General features: G+C 34.7%; 3 protein-coding genes across 11 annotated transcripts in view; 1 reads left to right on the plus strand and 2 right to left on the minus strand.

Annotated features, from left to right (window-relative positions):
* Positions 1–686, minus strand: part of LOC105160823 (probable sodium-coupled neutral amino acid transporter 6) — a 2,373-nt gene extending 1,687 nt beyond the window's left edge. Inside the window, exons 1-2 of the mRNA XM_011078316.2 lie at positions 249–686; positions 2–124 (exon numbers count right to left, since the gene is read on the minus strand). Of these exons, the coding sequence (XP_011076618.2) occupies positions 2–124; positions 249–630 (505 nt within the window). The 5' untranslated portion in view covers positions 631–686. The remainder of the gene's footprint in view (position 1; positions 125–248) is intronic.
* LOC105160825 (putative sodium-coupled neutral amino acid transporter 7) lies at positions 4,587–8,795 on the minus strand. Of its 9 annotated transcripts, none has more exons than XM_020693318.1 (7): positions 8,521–8,795; positions 8,134–8,184; positions 7,220–7,610; positions 6,639–6,791; positions 5,896–6,099; positions 5,141–5,606; positions 4,587–5,048 (listed from the first exon to the last, which is right to left on the minus strand). In XM_020693318.1, exons 3-7 carry the CDS (start codon positions 7,602–7,604, stop codon positions 4,925–4,927), a joined length of 1,332 nt encoding a protein of 443 aa, XP_020548977.1. In that variant the 5' UTR covers positions 7,605–7,610; positions 8,134–8,184; positions 8,521–8,795; the 3' UTR covers positions 4,587–4,924. The 9 variants fall into 9 exon arrangements, with proteins under 9 accessions (XP_020548977.1, XP_011076622.1, XP_011076621.1 ...); XM_011078320.2 differs by having other exon boundaries at positions 7,220–7,613; XM_011078319.2 differs by having other exon boundaries at positions 7,220–8,032.
* The window catches only part of LOC105160826 (alpha-soluble NSF attachment protein 2), a 4,669-nt gene continuing 2,403 nt past the window's right edge, over positions 11,464–13,729 (plus strand). Inside the window, exons 1-5 of the mRNA XM_011078324.2 lie at positions 11,464–11,727; positions 12,239–12,288; positions 12,399–12,471; positions 12,915–12,994; positions 13,250–13,401. Of these exons, the coding sequence (XP_011076626.1) occupies positions 11,583–11,727; positions 12,239–12,288; positions 12,399–12,471; positions 12,915–12,994; positions 13,250–13,401 (500 nt within the window). The 5' untranslated portion in view covers positions 11,464–11,582. The remainder of the gene's footprint in view (positions 11,728–12,238; positions 12,289–12,398; positions 12,472–12,914; positions 12,995–13,249; positions 13,402–13,729) is intronic.

A 13,729-nucleotide genomic window follows, 5' to 3' on the forward strand; every position in this document is an offset into this window, starting at 1 on the left:
AGGGGAAGCATGACGAAAACGACAATGAAGAGGAGCGCAACAGCACGCAAATTCCACCAATGAACACCAAACCATTCTTGCAAAACACCCAAGTGTTCTTCCCCTGTCCCAGAAAGCACATCCCCTGACACAGACAAACAACAATCACCCTCAATTTCTGATTGTCAACGTTAAATCTACGACAAGTGGCAAACAACATGTGACATGAGTCCCCAAATGTCAGAAAACAGAAACCATCAACTGCTCACCGATTATAATCAGGTACATGATGAGGCAACCGAGATTCGTGATCATCACACATATCTGCACAGCAACGGATCCCCATCGTCCAAACGACTCCCTCATTAGTCCGGCGTACGTCCTCGACTCGCCGGAGTACGTGAACCGCAGCATGAACTCAACCGATATATCCACCACCACTGCTATCAGAACAATCATTAGAAAAGCTGGGACAACTCCCAGGACCTTAAGAGTCGCCGGAATGGACATGATCCCGGCGCCGATTATGCTCGTCGACACGTTGAACACGGCCCCCGGCACCGACGCCGGTTTCACATCGGCTTCGGTTTCGCCACCGCGGTGGGGGAGGAGAGGAGCCTCAGCTCCGGTGGCGCTTCTCGCCGGAGCCATGCCGGGGGGATGAAGTTGAAATTGTGTGCGCGTTTGTCTTTGGATTCTTGGTTGAATGAAACATATAGTGGTCATGCAATTATTGAAAGGCGTCAAATGACGGGGTTGCCATTTTTGGAGGAGGTTAGGGAGCTAAATTAAGGAGATGGAATGAAGGGCATTTTAGGAATTTCAGGTTGGGACAGGTTGGAGGCATATGGAGGGGGGATCAGTCGTAAAGAAGTTTGAGATGTATGGGGACGGAAATGAGGGAAATGTGAATCATGTGATTGGGTCTCAATGTGTTACAGCAGACATGTTTCAGCTTAGTAGGATTCATTCATGATGGTTCCATCAGCTTTATAATTAATTTACAGTTAAATTACATTTTGACATCAAAATTATACTCTATTTTGTATTTTGTCATTTAATTTTCTTTTGTCAGCTTTTTATTTTAATTCTCTAAATTTAGGCTTTGCTATATGTAATCGACTTTTTATTAGTTTTTCGAGGAAAAAACATTACATACAGTGAACATGTAAAAAAATTATTTCATATTACCTTAAATATCACATATGCACTATAGGTGATGTTTTTTCAATAAAATGATCCCAGTGACCTAAATTTATTACTAATCATATCTTTCTTCAAGCATTCCTCAGTAATATGTTATTTGTTGAAATAAACTTTTTTTTTTTGTGTGTGGGGGGAGGGGTTTTCAGATGATCTTATCAATTAGTAATAATCTTGATTTTGGTGAAAAAAAGATCGAGGAGGTAGGGTTGATAACAAATTGTACACCTCCTCAGGGATGACAGCATGCCGAGTTTGTCAGAATTTAAGATCCGATTTGTCAAGAAATTTTTTAATATAAGATCGGACCTGACCAACTCAGAACTCAGCGAACTCGATATATTTGGTTTACTAAAAAATATAATTTTGACGAGGCTTCATTTAGTTGATAAAGTTAAGGTCATGGTTCGAGTTTCATCAAAGTATGAGCATTAGAATAATCTAACAGTAGTTATTGGTCATAGTAGTTACCAATTAGTTATATAATTAGTATCGATAAGTCAAGGATTGCATAAACATAGATAAGAGTTTAGAACATATATTTAGTCCCACCAAATATCTTGATAACATATCCAACCTGCATATTAGTATGGCAATGTTCAACCTTTACCAATAAGAAGAATTCTTTTATAAGGTTTTGGGGGGACTAAACCAATCAAAATGACAAATATATGATTAATTTAGATCTAGCACGTATTCGAACCAAAGGATCTATCATTAGGCCGCAGTATCCAATAAAATAATGATATGATATGTGATACAAACAAAAAATGCGGCTCGGTTCTACTTGAAGTAGAAAGTAATAAAATAAAATGTAAGAAAATAAATAAGTGAAACTGAAAGTGTTATTTCTTGTTTTTTGTGTATAAGGGAGAGAATGAATCCTAGTTCAATCTGTAAAACTTTAAATACAAAATTAAAATGGTCCTTTTCAATTAAAGTAGATTTTTTTTCCAATGGGGAAGCCCTCAATTATAGACAACCCTCAATTAATTGGATAAAATTGAATCTGCATGAATTTATGAAGGATTCTCTCGAATTTTATGAAGCATTATCTCAAAGTGGTTCAATAAAGATAAATCCCCATGGATTCATTGGAAGGTCATCTCCCAGTGATTGGAGGATCCCCCAAATTCGATAGAAGGTTATCTCTTGGTGGTTGAAGACCCACGATCCTTGGTGGTTGGAGTCTACCGCGAATGACGTCATCTTTCAAGGATAAGAATGTCTTCTCGAATTTTCAACGAGGTTGTTGAGGAAATGCTTTTCCTCCAACTAGACTCCAAGTTTTCAGGGTCTAGAGGTTACTTTCGACTATGGCCTCCACGTATCTTCACTGAAGTGGCTAGTTCTTATCTAATTCTGTGGGTGGTGCTCTCAAAGATCCTACATAGATGGCACTTAAGTGGGCCATCCGTGGATGCTATATGATAGACTTTGAATTTGGTTGGGAGATTCCAAATCTCTAAGCTTACTTATAGGCCTGTGAGACACTCTCATATTTGGATCGTTTGAGCTTCTTTTGGCCAATTTATTTCTTAGTGGCAGCTCGAGCTGGAATTGCTAGGGGCTCTACCCGAATTGGACTTCTTGTGAAAACTCTGGTCCCTTACCCGAACCAGGCCTTTTGGGGGCGCTTCGAGTCCTTTTTTGGGTTCTAGCAATTTTTTTCTTTCTTTTGAATTATTTGAACTTCTTTGGACAGATTTTTTTATGAACATTAATATCGTTAACTCACGACGGAAGAGATTAATATGAAATTATATAACAATTTATTTTTTTAGTTATTCAAAATTTCATATTAAGTGAAACTAGACCACATATTTTGAGTCATAAGGAGTTCAATCTAATAATAATCATGAATCGTGATGGCCAAAATATACGCCTTAAATCCTTGGGAAACACAAATTTTTAAGCAAAAGTGGTAGCATTTTACCTAAGACTTGCCTTGTCGTGGAATTCAAGAATTAGAAATCCCATACGGAAAGGACTTGCAACTTTTGGATGGACCAGCGAAGAGGTCTGGACTCCACGTCACATATTCTAAAGTTTAATTAGTATTTATTTAAAAACCTCCTTTAAATTCATATATTTTATAAAATATTTAATTTTATTTTAAATAAAATTTTAAAATATTTAAATAAAATTAAATTATGAAGTTTATAAAATATTAGGAATCACAATTTTATAACTAATATATTAAAGTTGGAGGATTGATAAAATCTTAAAACTTTTGTCTGGAATTCCTTACTAATTTTCAAAAGAATTTATAAGTTCATACATGGCATCTTAATTTTTTATTTTATAAACTCGTGCTCTTAAAATTTTACTATATAGTTTATAAGTTTTTAATATTTTATAAGCTCACAAATATTTTATAATTTATTTAAAAAAGTTCATAAAATCACTCAAACATCTTAAATCAGTATGATTTGATTTACTGGTGGATGGAACATCAAATCAAAAATTATTTGCAAACTACCCCTATAAAACAAAATAAAGCTATAGTAATTTAAATATGCTAAAACACTTTTTTGGGGTATTTGATACAAAGATCTAAAAGTGTAATTGACATCGTTACGTAAAGTTAAAACACCAAATTCTTAGTCGTAAATTGTTTGGACTCGTTCGGATAACTCTATGTTATAAAGTGTTCAAATTATTCTACTTTGATTTGAAACTATATTTTGTAATATATCGATGGATTTAAAATTCTGTTCATATGGAGTTATTTGAATATTTTGTTCCAATTCTTTCATCAAACTTAAATTCACCCATCCAAACACAGTACAAGATTTTTGACAATTTACAATTTATGATAAATTACAATGGGACTCTCCTGAAATTTATATTAATTATAAATATCTCATTATTGTTTCAAAAATTATAAATACCCCCTAGAACTAACAATCGTCTAACAAATATATTTTCATGAGAGTCTATTGGAAAAAATATTTATAATTTTTTAAATAATAAAAAATATTTATAATTATGATAAATTTTAGCAAATTACCTTATAATTTATTTAAAAATTGAGCCACTTCAGTAATATGAATACGAAGTAAAACTGCCAAGTTCATTGAATGGAACGACGTCGTTGTCGAGAAAGCGAAGGAGGAGTTGAAAAATTGGGTGAGGAAAAAGACAGCACGAATGAGCGAGTCACACGTGGAGGGGACTTATGTGATGACTCGGACTCCTGAGTTGGATAAGATTGTTGTCGGGTGACAATGCAATCCACTCGTTTCTTACTTTGCTAGGGTGAATGTGGGTGGAAAATTGTAAAATATTAAATTCAACCACTTAAAAATTTAGGTTCCAAATTGATTAAAAAAAGTAAGTTTGAAAATGTTAAAGCATCGTTGCAACATAAATAAAAGTAAAAAGAGAAAATGACAGCAATAGAACAAAGAAATTGAAGCAGAGAGCAGAGGTTGTGCCCTTTCTATTACAAGCAACATATGTAGATTGTCCACCTCCTTGAGTTGGTTCAACAATGTAAATTTAATACAGAAGAACATGTTCGACCAACATTCCCATGCTAATATCCTTAAAATATGTAACCAACTATCTAATAACTTTGACTTGCAAGAACTGCAGTGAGTTTTGGTGAAAATTGCCCCCAAGAAATATTTCATGTATTTTAAGTATAATCCGTTGGACAGGCTGAGAAAATGGCTGTTGAACTCGTCGGGACGAGACAGGCCGGGCAAACACTCTTGAAAAAATTGGCTTTCTTATGTTATTTCCAGCCAAAGTAATCAGACAAGTTTGAGAAAATGGCGATGAAACTCGTCCCGACTGCCAGCAAGATCACCAACCACGCCAACACCTTGTCCCGACTAGTGGATATGCACCGGACATCCCTACAAACAAGTTTTCAAGAATTTACAATCAGACAACTATACCTATGATAATCGCTGGAAAAATAGTATATGGATCATGACGATGCCCATACCTAAGAATGATTGAGCTGGGGAATATGAACATGAGGCACATGACAGTCGTCGTTCCCATAAATTGAAAGAAGTACCATATATTTGGAATGGCTATTGCTGCCAAATATATGAATATAAGTAAAACACCCGTAAGACAATAAAATCTGAACTTTTCTGCATCCAAAAGAGGCCTTTTCGAGAAAAACAATTCATCAACGTTGACCCTTAATGAGTAGTTCATAACGGGAAACACCAGCATGAGGTGAATCGCGTAGCTCAATCTCACAGTGTCGTTGAGAATTGTAGTGATAAGAGAATCCGAAGTTGTGTCAAAGTTGACAAGCATATCGGCCATGATAGAGTCCCCAAAGAGAAGGTAGCCAAAGAAGCCAACGGCAAGGTATATTGCTACACATAATACCAGTGAGATTCGAACTGCTGAGCTCATATCAGAAGGTCGGCCAAGCTCTGCTCTGACTGGATGAACTGTAAGCACATTGCCATTGTCAATCAGATATTCCTATGCATTTCTTGATTAATTGTGGACAATCAGGACACAGGAATTCACAATAAATTTCGTGAATGGTTATCCTTTATCTTCCTCTTTTACTATGTTTTCACACAGATGAGAGATCCATAAAGGTTACAATGATCTACAGATATATATTCAGGCACAGCCAAGTTTTTCGAAAGTGTTGATGTTGAGTTCATTTTTGCGTTAGTTTGGTTCTTTCTCAAAGCATTTATAATAAATTCATCGTATTCACATTCTCACCATTTACATGGCATCCAAAAGCAGTCGCAAACACTGGAATAGTAGTAAAGAGGTCAAGGGCAGAGACACCATTTGCAAAGTCTGGAACGAGTCTCGGTCTTTGTGTTTTCCCGATCCACATGGCATGAATAGCCATTGCTGTGCATATGGCAACAAAAAAACCAGCTAGCAGCACAGACAACGCCGAGGCATGCCTCAATGAATCTGCAAGTCACAAGCTGTTAAAATTATTCATCATTCTTGTATGATTAGCTGTCAATTCCAAACAAATTCTGCTTTATTACTCACAACAAGCGGCATCTACAAATCACTGTGCAAATATTTAGTGTGCCATCAATACATTTGCCAGGTGTTTAATATCAACAATTTCCTTTGTTGCAAGGGTATATGAAATCAAGGACTCGTGTTTCGATGTTGGCAAAATCATCTTAGAATAATCATAAAAGTATCAGAGATGAACTCGTCAACAGAGGAGCATAACAATGTTGCAGAGTATAGGCAGCATATTTAATCAGTAGTCACAGTTGGACGTATTCCTTAGAAGCTGGAGAGGATTTTTAAGTTATATATTATTGAATGTAACCAACTTGTATGGGGCGTATAGTATCACTAACTTTCTTTAGTTTCCTTAACATGTAATCACAGCATAGATGGTTGCTAAAACCTCAATATCTGTTTTAATAGAAGTGTATACAAGAGCAAGTGTTCAGAGTATATATTCCTTAAAAACTGTAATGACTAACCTATTCGCCGTAAAAGAAGTAAAGGAAGCAAGACAAAGAGCACAACGAAAAGGAGCGAGCATGCACGTGAGTTCCACCAGTGGATGCCAAACCATTCTTGCAGAATACCCAAATGCACTGTTTCTTCCGATGTATTTCCCGAGAGAACATCTCCTGTAAAATTCAACTCATCAGAACGTGATCATATCAAAAAGAGAACTCTTTTTGCCTCATTTGATCTAAAGTAGTCCTTCCATGGTTTAGATCTGAATTCTGAAATATACAAATCCGAGGTCAAGACGACGTTGCAAATTTTGTATCCCTGTCACATTGTCCTGAACTCGATTAGGAAAAGCATTTTTTCCTTCATCAAAGCTAAGTCATCTTAAGAACATTAGGAACAATATAATGATACAAATTATTTGATTCAGACACATTTCAAGCATGTTAGGACATACAATGACAGCCTCAACACATACATACTACCAAAGATTAAGGGCAGCAGTCATAAATGAAAAACTTCCTTCAATCAGGCAAAATCAGAGACACGGTAAATACACCGACACATTACTTCATACATATCCCAATCTGAAACAACTCACCAATTATAATCAAATAGATGATCAGAGCACCAAGATTGGTGATCATAACACAAACTTGAAGGGCAATGGATCCAAACTTCCCAAACGATTCCGCCATCAATTTTCCGTAAGTATTCAACTCAACGGAATGTGTGTACTTCAACAGGAACTCCACCGTGACTTCCACCAAATAAGCAATAATTAAGATGACTACAAAGCTAGGAATCACGCCTAGCACCTTGAAGGTTGCTGGGATCGACATAATCCCAGCTCCCACCATCCCGGTTGAGATGTTGAATATTGCCCCCGAAATCGACGCGCCCTCATACCGTCTTTTATCATTACTCGACCGGACTTCTGGGAGCAAAGGAGCATGGCTCCCAAAATCTTGGTTTTCCAATTTCATGGTCTGCTGCTGCAAGAAAAACACTTTGCTAAACTTGCCAATCCTCTGGTGTGATCCCCCTTAGAACATACTCTACTTATATGCAAAATGACAATAGTTCTGACATGAATTACACTGCAGCCCACATGATGCATTCAATAATTTGATAATAAGTGGTGGAGAACTTATGACGTGGTGAACTTTGGATTATACGGACTATCTGACATAGACTATGTTATCCTGAAATGATATACACACTTGGCTGGGTCTAACTAATACCGCCCAGACGACGGTCCAATCCCTTGTCAAGATCCGAATCCCATCACCGAAAACAGGTCATTAACAGCATTTTATCTCCATTGTAGCTTTGAATGCAAAAAAAATGAGGGTTTCTAGAATTAGTTGCAACAACACTTCCATCCTTGAAAGAAAAATGAATGGCTCAGCTTCTGCATCAAGAATTGCATGGAAACCTTCGTCTCAGAGGCTTTTATTCAAGCTCATCAAATGCAAACCCACAGACACGGATAAAATTCAGGGATTTTCTTACCTTCTCCCAACGTAACTCCCCCCAATCAAAATTTCCTAAATTTTGAGGGTTCTGTAAAGAAAAAGGACAGGCGGTAAATTCAGTTGTCGCAGTTAATTCAAACATATTTAATTAATTTAACTTTCCACAAAAAGAAAAGAAAAAAGAACCCTCCATTGCCAGAAAACTTTACCTTCCAGGAGATATGACAACCCATCAACCAAACAAAGATTACGAAACCTCAAGAATTTATGAATCCACGTTTCCCACGAAGAAGTCTTTCCTTTTCAAAGTCTCATCTTTTTCTTATTCATACATCTTCCTCATTTTCTTGGAAATTTTTTCGGGCTAAAATCAAATAATATAGAAATTTAACTGCTCATTTTATATTTGGGAATCACCGTTTACCTTTATATTTACTTGCTTTGGACCGATTTCAGACTGAAATCGTTGTGGTTGGACCCTTCACTGTGAATCCAAGATTTGGTCAGATCTGACTCCTGCGGTGCCTTCACTTTTTCTTAATTTCTGGGCGGCTGACAAAACAGCAGTACCTCTAAACATAGTATTTGGTATTTTCTGTCCTATCTTGGGATTGCAGATGAAGTAATAAACCATAATATGAGATTGGTCCAAGATTGACATATGCTTTTCCATTTCCCACTATTCAATGTTGATGGCTAACACCAAGTCACAGGGTGTTTGGTTAGACTTGTTTTTGAAGTATTTTGTAAGTTTTTATATCTTATAAATATTTTGAAGTTTAAAAATATTTAATCTTATTTTAAGAATAAAGGTGTTGTGGAGGTTAAAATTTATACAACTCTATGTTTGAAAAGTTCGTTAAAAAATTCTTCTATTTTAAAAATAGATAAAAAATTTGTTTTTTATTTTATTAAATTTAGCTCAATTGTCCATTTTCGTTAAATCTAAATAACGACATTAATTTTTCACAAAAATAACCATTATACTCTTAATTAATACATATTATTTTTTATTGTAATAACTATTGAATTTGTATTAATTATTCCAAAATCGTCAGATCTAATCAATTGATTTTAACAAATGGATCTTGAATTTATAAAAAAAATAAAAGATTGATATTTTATTGATTAAAAATATATATTACTAAAATAAATTATTTTTTTAAAAAAAAGAAGCAAAATTAATCCCCCAACCCACCCAGTTGGCTACCCCCCAATCACTGCCACCCCCACCCTCGTAGCCTCCCCCTAGCCCCTTGTGCACCCCCCGCCAGGTTCCCCCTCCCCTGCCTCTGCTCGGTCGACGAGTGTAGCCCAGAACAACAAAGATGGCAACGTAGTCGCCCTTTTGTGGGTGACACCCAAACCTCAATGGTCTGGGCAACCATGGCGAATGCTCAGACCTTGTGGTCTGGGCGCCGCCGCCGCTATCGCCCTGCAACGACCATCGCCATCGCCTCAGTTTTTTTAAAATTTTTTAATTAATTTTAGTTATATTAATTAAATATATTTAGCTAATTAAAAATATTATAATAATTAAAAATATATTTTTAATTAATTAAAAATAATTTTAAATTTAACAATTATAATTTTTAAATTTCACTTCTAACAATTATAAAAATTAATTTAATTTAATATAGAATTCAAATTATAAAAGTTTAAAAATTTATTTAATGGCTTTTATATTTTTAAGTAAATATAATTAAAAAATATTTTTTAATAGATGAAAATACAACAACATCACTCAAAATAAATAAAAAAGGCATACATATGAAATATATAAATACCATGAGGGTTTTTTATATAAAAAAACATTAAAAAAATCATCAAACGCACAAAGAGTACGTGTATTGCACCTTCCGCTAATCACTAACGGAATGAGTGTTGAGTTTTACAAAACACAGCGGAATTTTTAGCTTACGTCGAAAACAAAGGGGGATTTTAGTTTTTTCAACAAAAGATAAGGAGTAAAATGCGTGTTAGTCGGATAAATAAGATGACATAATTTATAAGACTATTCATTGTCACACCAGGTTTTCATGAGCATTTAAAAAAAAATTATGGTGTGAGATAAAAAAGAAAAAAGAAATTTGTGAGCGAATGAGATAAAAAGAAATTTGTGACAAGAAAAACGTGGAGTGAGGTGAGTGGAACGTGGAGTAGTGGATTGAGAAAAAAAATAAATTATCATTATAAGATTGTTAAAAAATATTAAAATTATTGTACTGGCCAATTTTTTTTCAAAGGAATAAATGAACTAAGGATAAATTTGGTAGGACAAAACCTCTTATTTTATAATAGTATAGATTATTAGAGTGTTTGGCATAATAATTTTTTTATATTATAATAATGACTGAAAAATCATAAAAAAATGGGTAAAGTTAACTTTATTTAAAAAAATTATAAGATTCAAAATATCTTAATTTAAGATCTTATAAACTATTCGTAAAAAAATTGTATAGGTGAATAACTTTTATGTTTTTTACAATTAGACATTGCTTCTCGAAAAGCTCAGGTTGTGAGTTCGAATCCCACGAATGTAATCGAGTATATGTATGCGGTATGCCTACTTTTATAGTAGTTTATTATTATCATTATTTTTTAATTTATGTATTGATTTAAACTATTTGTGCATTGAATCAATTTTTAAATTTAAGTATACTAATGATATACTGAATCACATATTATAAAAAAAGTATTATACACTCTCCTTCCCTGAAATTCAATATAATTACACATAGACCCCCTATAGTTTGTAAAATTACATCTGGCATCCTGTGGTTTACTACCGTCTAACAAGTAAGTCCATTTATTAGTCAAAATTCACTGAATTTGTTGATATTAATGGAAAAAAGTGAATGAAAAATGTTATTTAACTTCAATTGACTTATTACTAACTTATTGCAAGTCAAATAAATTTACATACATTAACACGTGAAGACGTATGAAGGTAATTTAGTCATAAAAAGATTTATTTGACCTACAATAAATCAGTAATAAGTCAATCGATGGTAAATATAGATTTTTTTTGTTAATATCAGCAGATCTGGTGAATTTTGATTAACGAAGGGACTTATTTGTTAGATGGAAGCAAATCTCAAGGGTGCTAGATGTATTTTCTCAAATCACAGAGGATTTACATGTAATTACACCAAATTTTAGGGGAGTGGAGTGTAATTATCCCAATAAAATATATATATATATATATATATATTATATTTTTAAGTTTTCTTCTTACCTAAATGAATGGATCTTGAGAGCCCAAAAGGTTTAAGGCCCTTTTAAACCCAATTACTAATATACTGAAGCCCAAAATGTTGGGCTTCACTCTTTGTATCATGAACACCTTTGTCTTTATGGCAAATAGCAAATACAATTCCAAGTCTTCCTTTGATTTTTCTCTCAATCTTTCCTTCCTTCATTGGAAGAGCAGCGAGATAGACCACCGCATTGCATTGCATTGCATTGCGTGAAGAAGAAGAGACAATGGGCGATCATTTAGCGAGGGCGGATGACTTCGAGAAGAAGGCCGAGAAGAAGCTCTCCGGATGGGGCTTATTCGGTTCCAAATACGAAGACGCAGCGGATTTGTTCGATAAAGCCGCCAATTCATACAAACTAGCCAAATCATGTAAGGATTGTAGGTTGATTGTGTGTGATTCTTTTTCGTTCTTCCGTTGTTGGTAATTGATTCTGTGATTTTTGCGTGTGTTTTGTTTGGTGTGATCTTGGAGGACTGATTAATGGAAATTTGTAATGGTTGTTGTCTATCATTAGCTTCATGGATAACAAATTGGTGTTAATGTTTGGCGTCAATTTGTACCCGACGTGGTTTTTGGCCTAAGCTTGCATTGTGGATTTTGTTTGAGATGGCTGAAATTGATGACTTTTGCATCGTATTTTGCAAGTGTGGAGCTTTTGACTAGTATAGAATAAGAAGTCCATTCTTTCATCTGCTACTTTTTAGCAAATGCGCATTGTCATATGCAGCTGAATTGCATTAACTTTGGATAGTTGATATTTATTGAAGACCTTATCATGTGGAGAAAGAACCAGAATTTACAAATACTTATTTCTGAGGAATTATTCAGATAATAATGTTGGTTGTGGGTGGTCTAAAACTTGAATAATGGTTTTATCAGGGGACCAGGCTGGAGCGGTGTATGTTAAGTTGGCTGAGTGTCACCTAAAGGTGAGTCTTTGCTTGAGCATTTGGCTTGTGCTAGACTGCATCCTTTTTCCATCAACCTCTTGCCTACAGGTTCTTGGAGTCCTATGCTTCTACATTTTTGTGTTTTGCAGTTAGATAGCAAGCATGAAGCTGCTAATGCTTACGCTGATGCCGCTCACTGCTACAAAAAGACTAACACAAAAGGTGCGATTATTTCTGGTGTAGCTCTGTATTTCTAGTCCTGGGTGTCTTTATGGTTGGCATTTATATATATGTTTGTAATGGAGAGAATTTTGTGTATTAACAGTAAAAATTCTGATAAAAAGGTTGCATGTTACTTTGTATTTGTGAGTTAAACAAAAAGCAGCTTGATTATTGTGGTGCAGTGACCTACCTTTTAGCTTGGTAGTTTTTTTCTTATTTTGTTGTCCTCCAGATCTTGGTTCCATTTGAGCTTTTTATATTTCTATGTATAACATGTGAAAAAAAAATTTCACACTTGGTCAATCCCATTTCTAATTTGCTCTATCTTATAGTTTTTTGTCGTTTCTGTTTCTTTAATCTTATAATTATCTGTGTCTTGTATTGTTCTTTTCAAATCTAATATAGGAACAACCTGCTATTAACTCCCATTGGATGCTTTGCAGAGTCTATATCATGCCTGGAGCAATCTGTAAATATGTTTTTGGATATTGGAAGGTTTAATATGTCCGCCAGATATTACAAGGTAAAAACATTAAACTATAATTGAGGAATGTAGCCTCTAGTCATGAAACTTTCATCTTAGCAACTGGGTTCTATTCCATATTATTAGATGATACAACAAATACTTAATTGGTCTGCCTTATGAAACACGTATTCTGTGAATAATGTTTTTGACTATATTAATCATCATGATGGTGTAATCTGGGTTTTTGAAGAGTAATAGTACTAATTTGATAGGTAAATTGAAGGACAGTAATTTGAGATTGTTACTTTGCAGGAAATAGCTGAGCTGTGTGAGCAAGAACAAAACTTGGAACAGGCTATTGCTTATTATGAGAAAGCTGCTGATCTCTTCCAAAGTGAAGAAGTAACAACATCTGCAAATCAGTGCAAGCAGAAAATTGCACAATTTGCCGCTCAATTGGAACAGTTAAGTTTGTCTGCTCTCGACATGATTGTGCCCAATATCGTACTGTTTGATATTTTCATAAGAGAATCTTTAGTTTCTTCAAATTCTTTTATTTTTTATGCCCCATTCAATACTTTTAGGACTTTGGTATTTCTGTCCATTTCTCGTTAATAGCGATGTGATTTCCATGATTGGCTATCATAATGTCTTACGATTTCATCTAGTTTAGGCATGACTTCTAATCAATGGTATCATTTGTTTTCGCCCAACTCCATCTTTCTTTGCTTACTAAATAAATGTAACTTAAAAGTTATCGATTTGTCATCATTTCTGCTAGCGGTGAACCTT

The sequence above is a fragment of the Sesamum indicum genome, linkage group LG4 (assembly GCF_000512975.1).
Source record: "Sesamum indicum cultivar Zhongzhi No. 13 linkage group LG4, S_indicum_v1.0, whole genome shotgun sequence".
Taxonomy (NCBI): Eukaryota; Viridiplantae; Streptophyta; class Magnoliopsida; order Lamiales; family Pedaliaceae; genus Sesamum; species Sesamum indicum.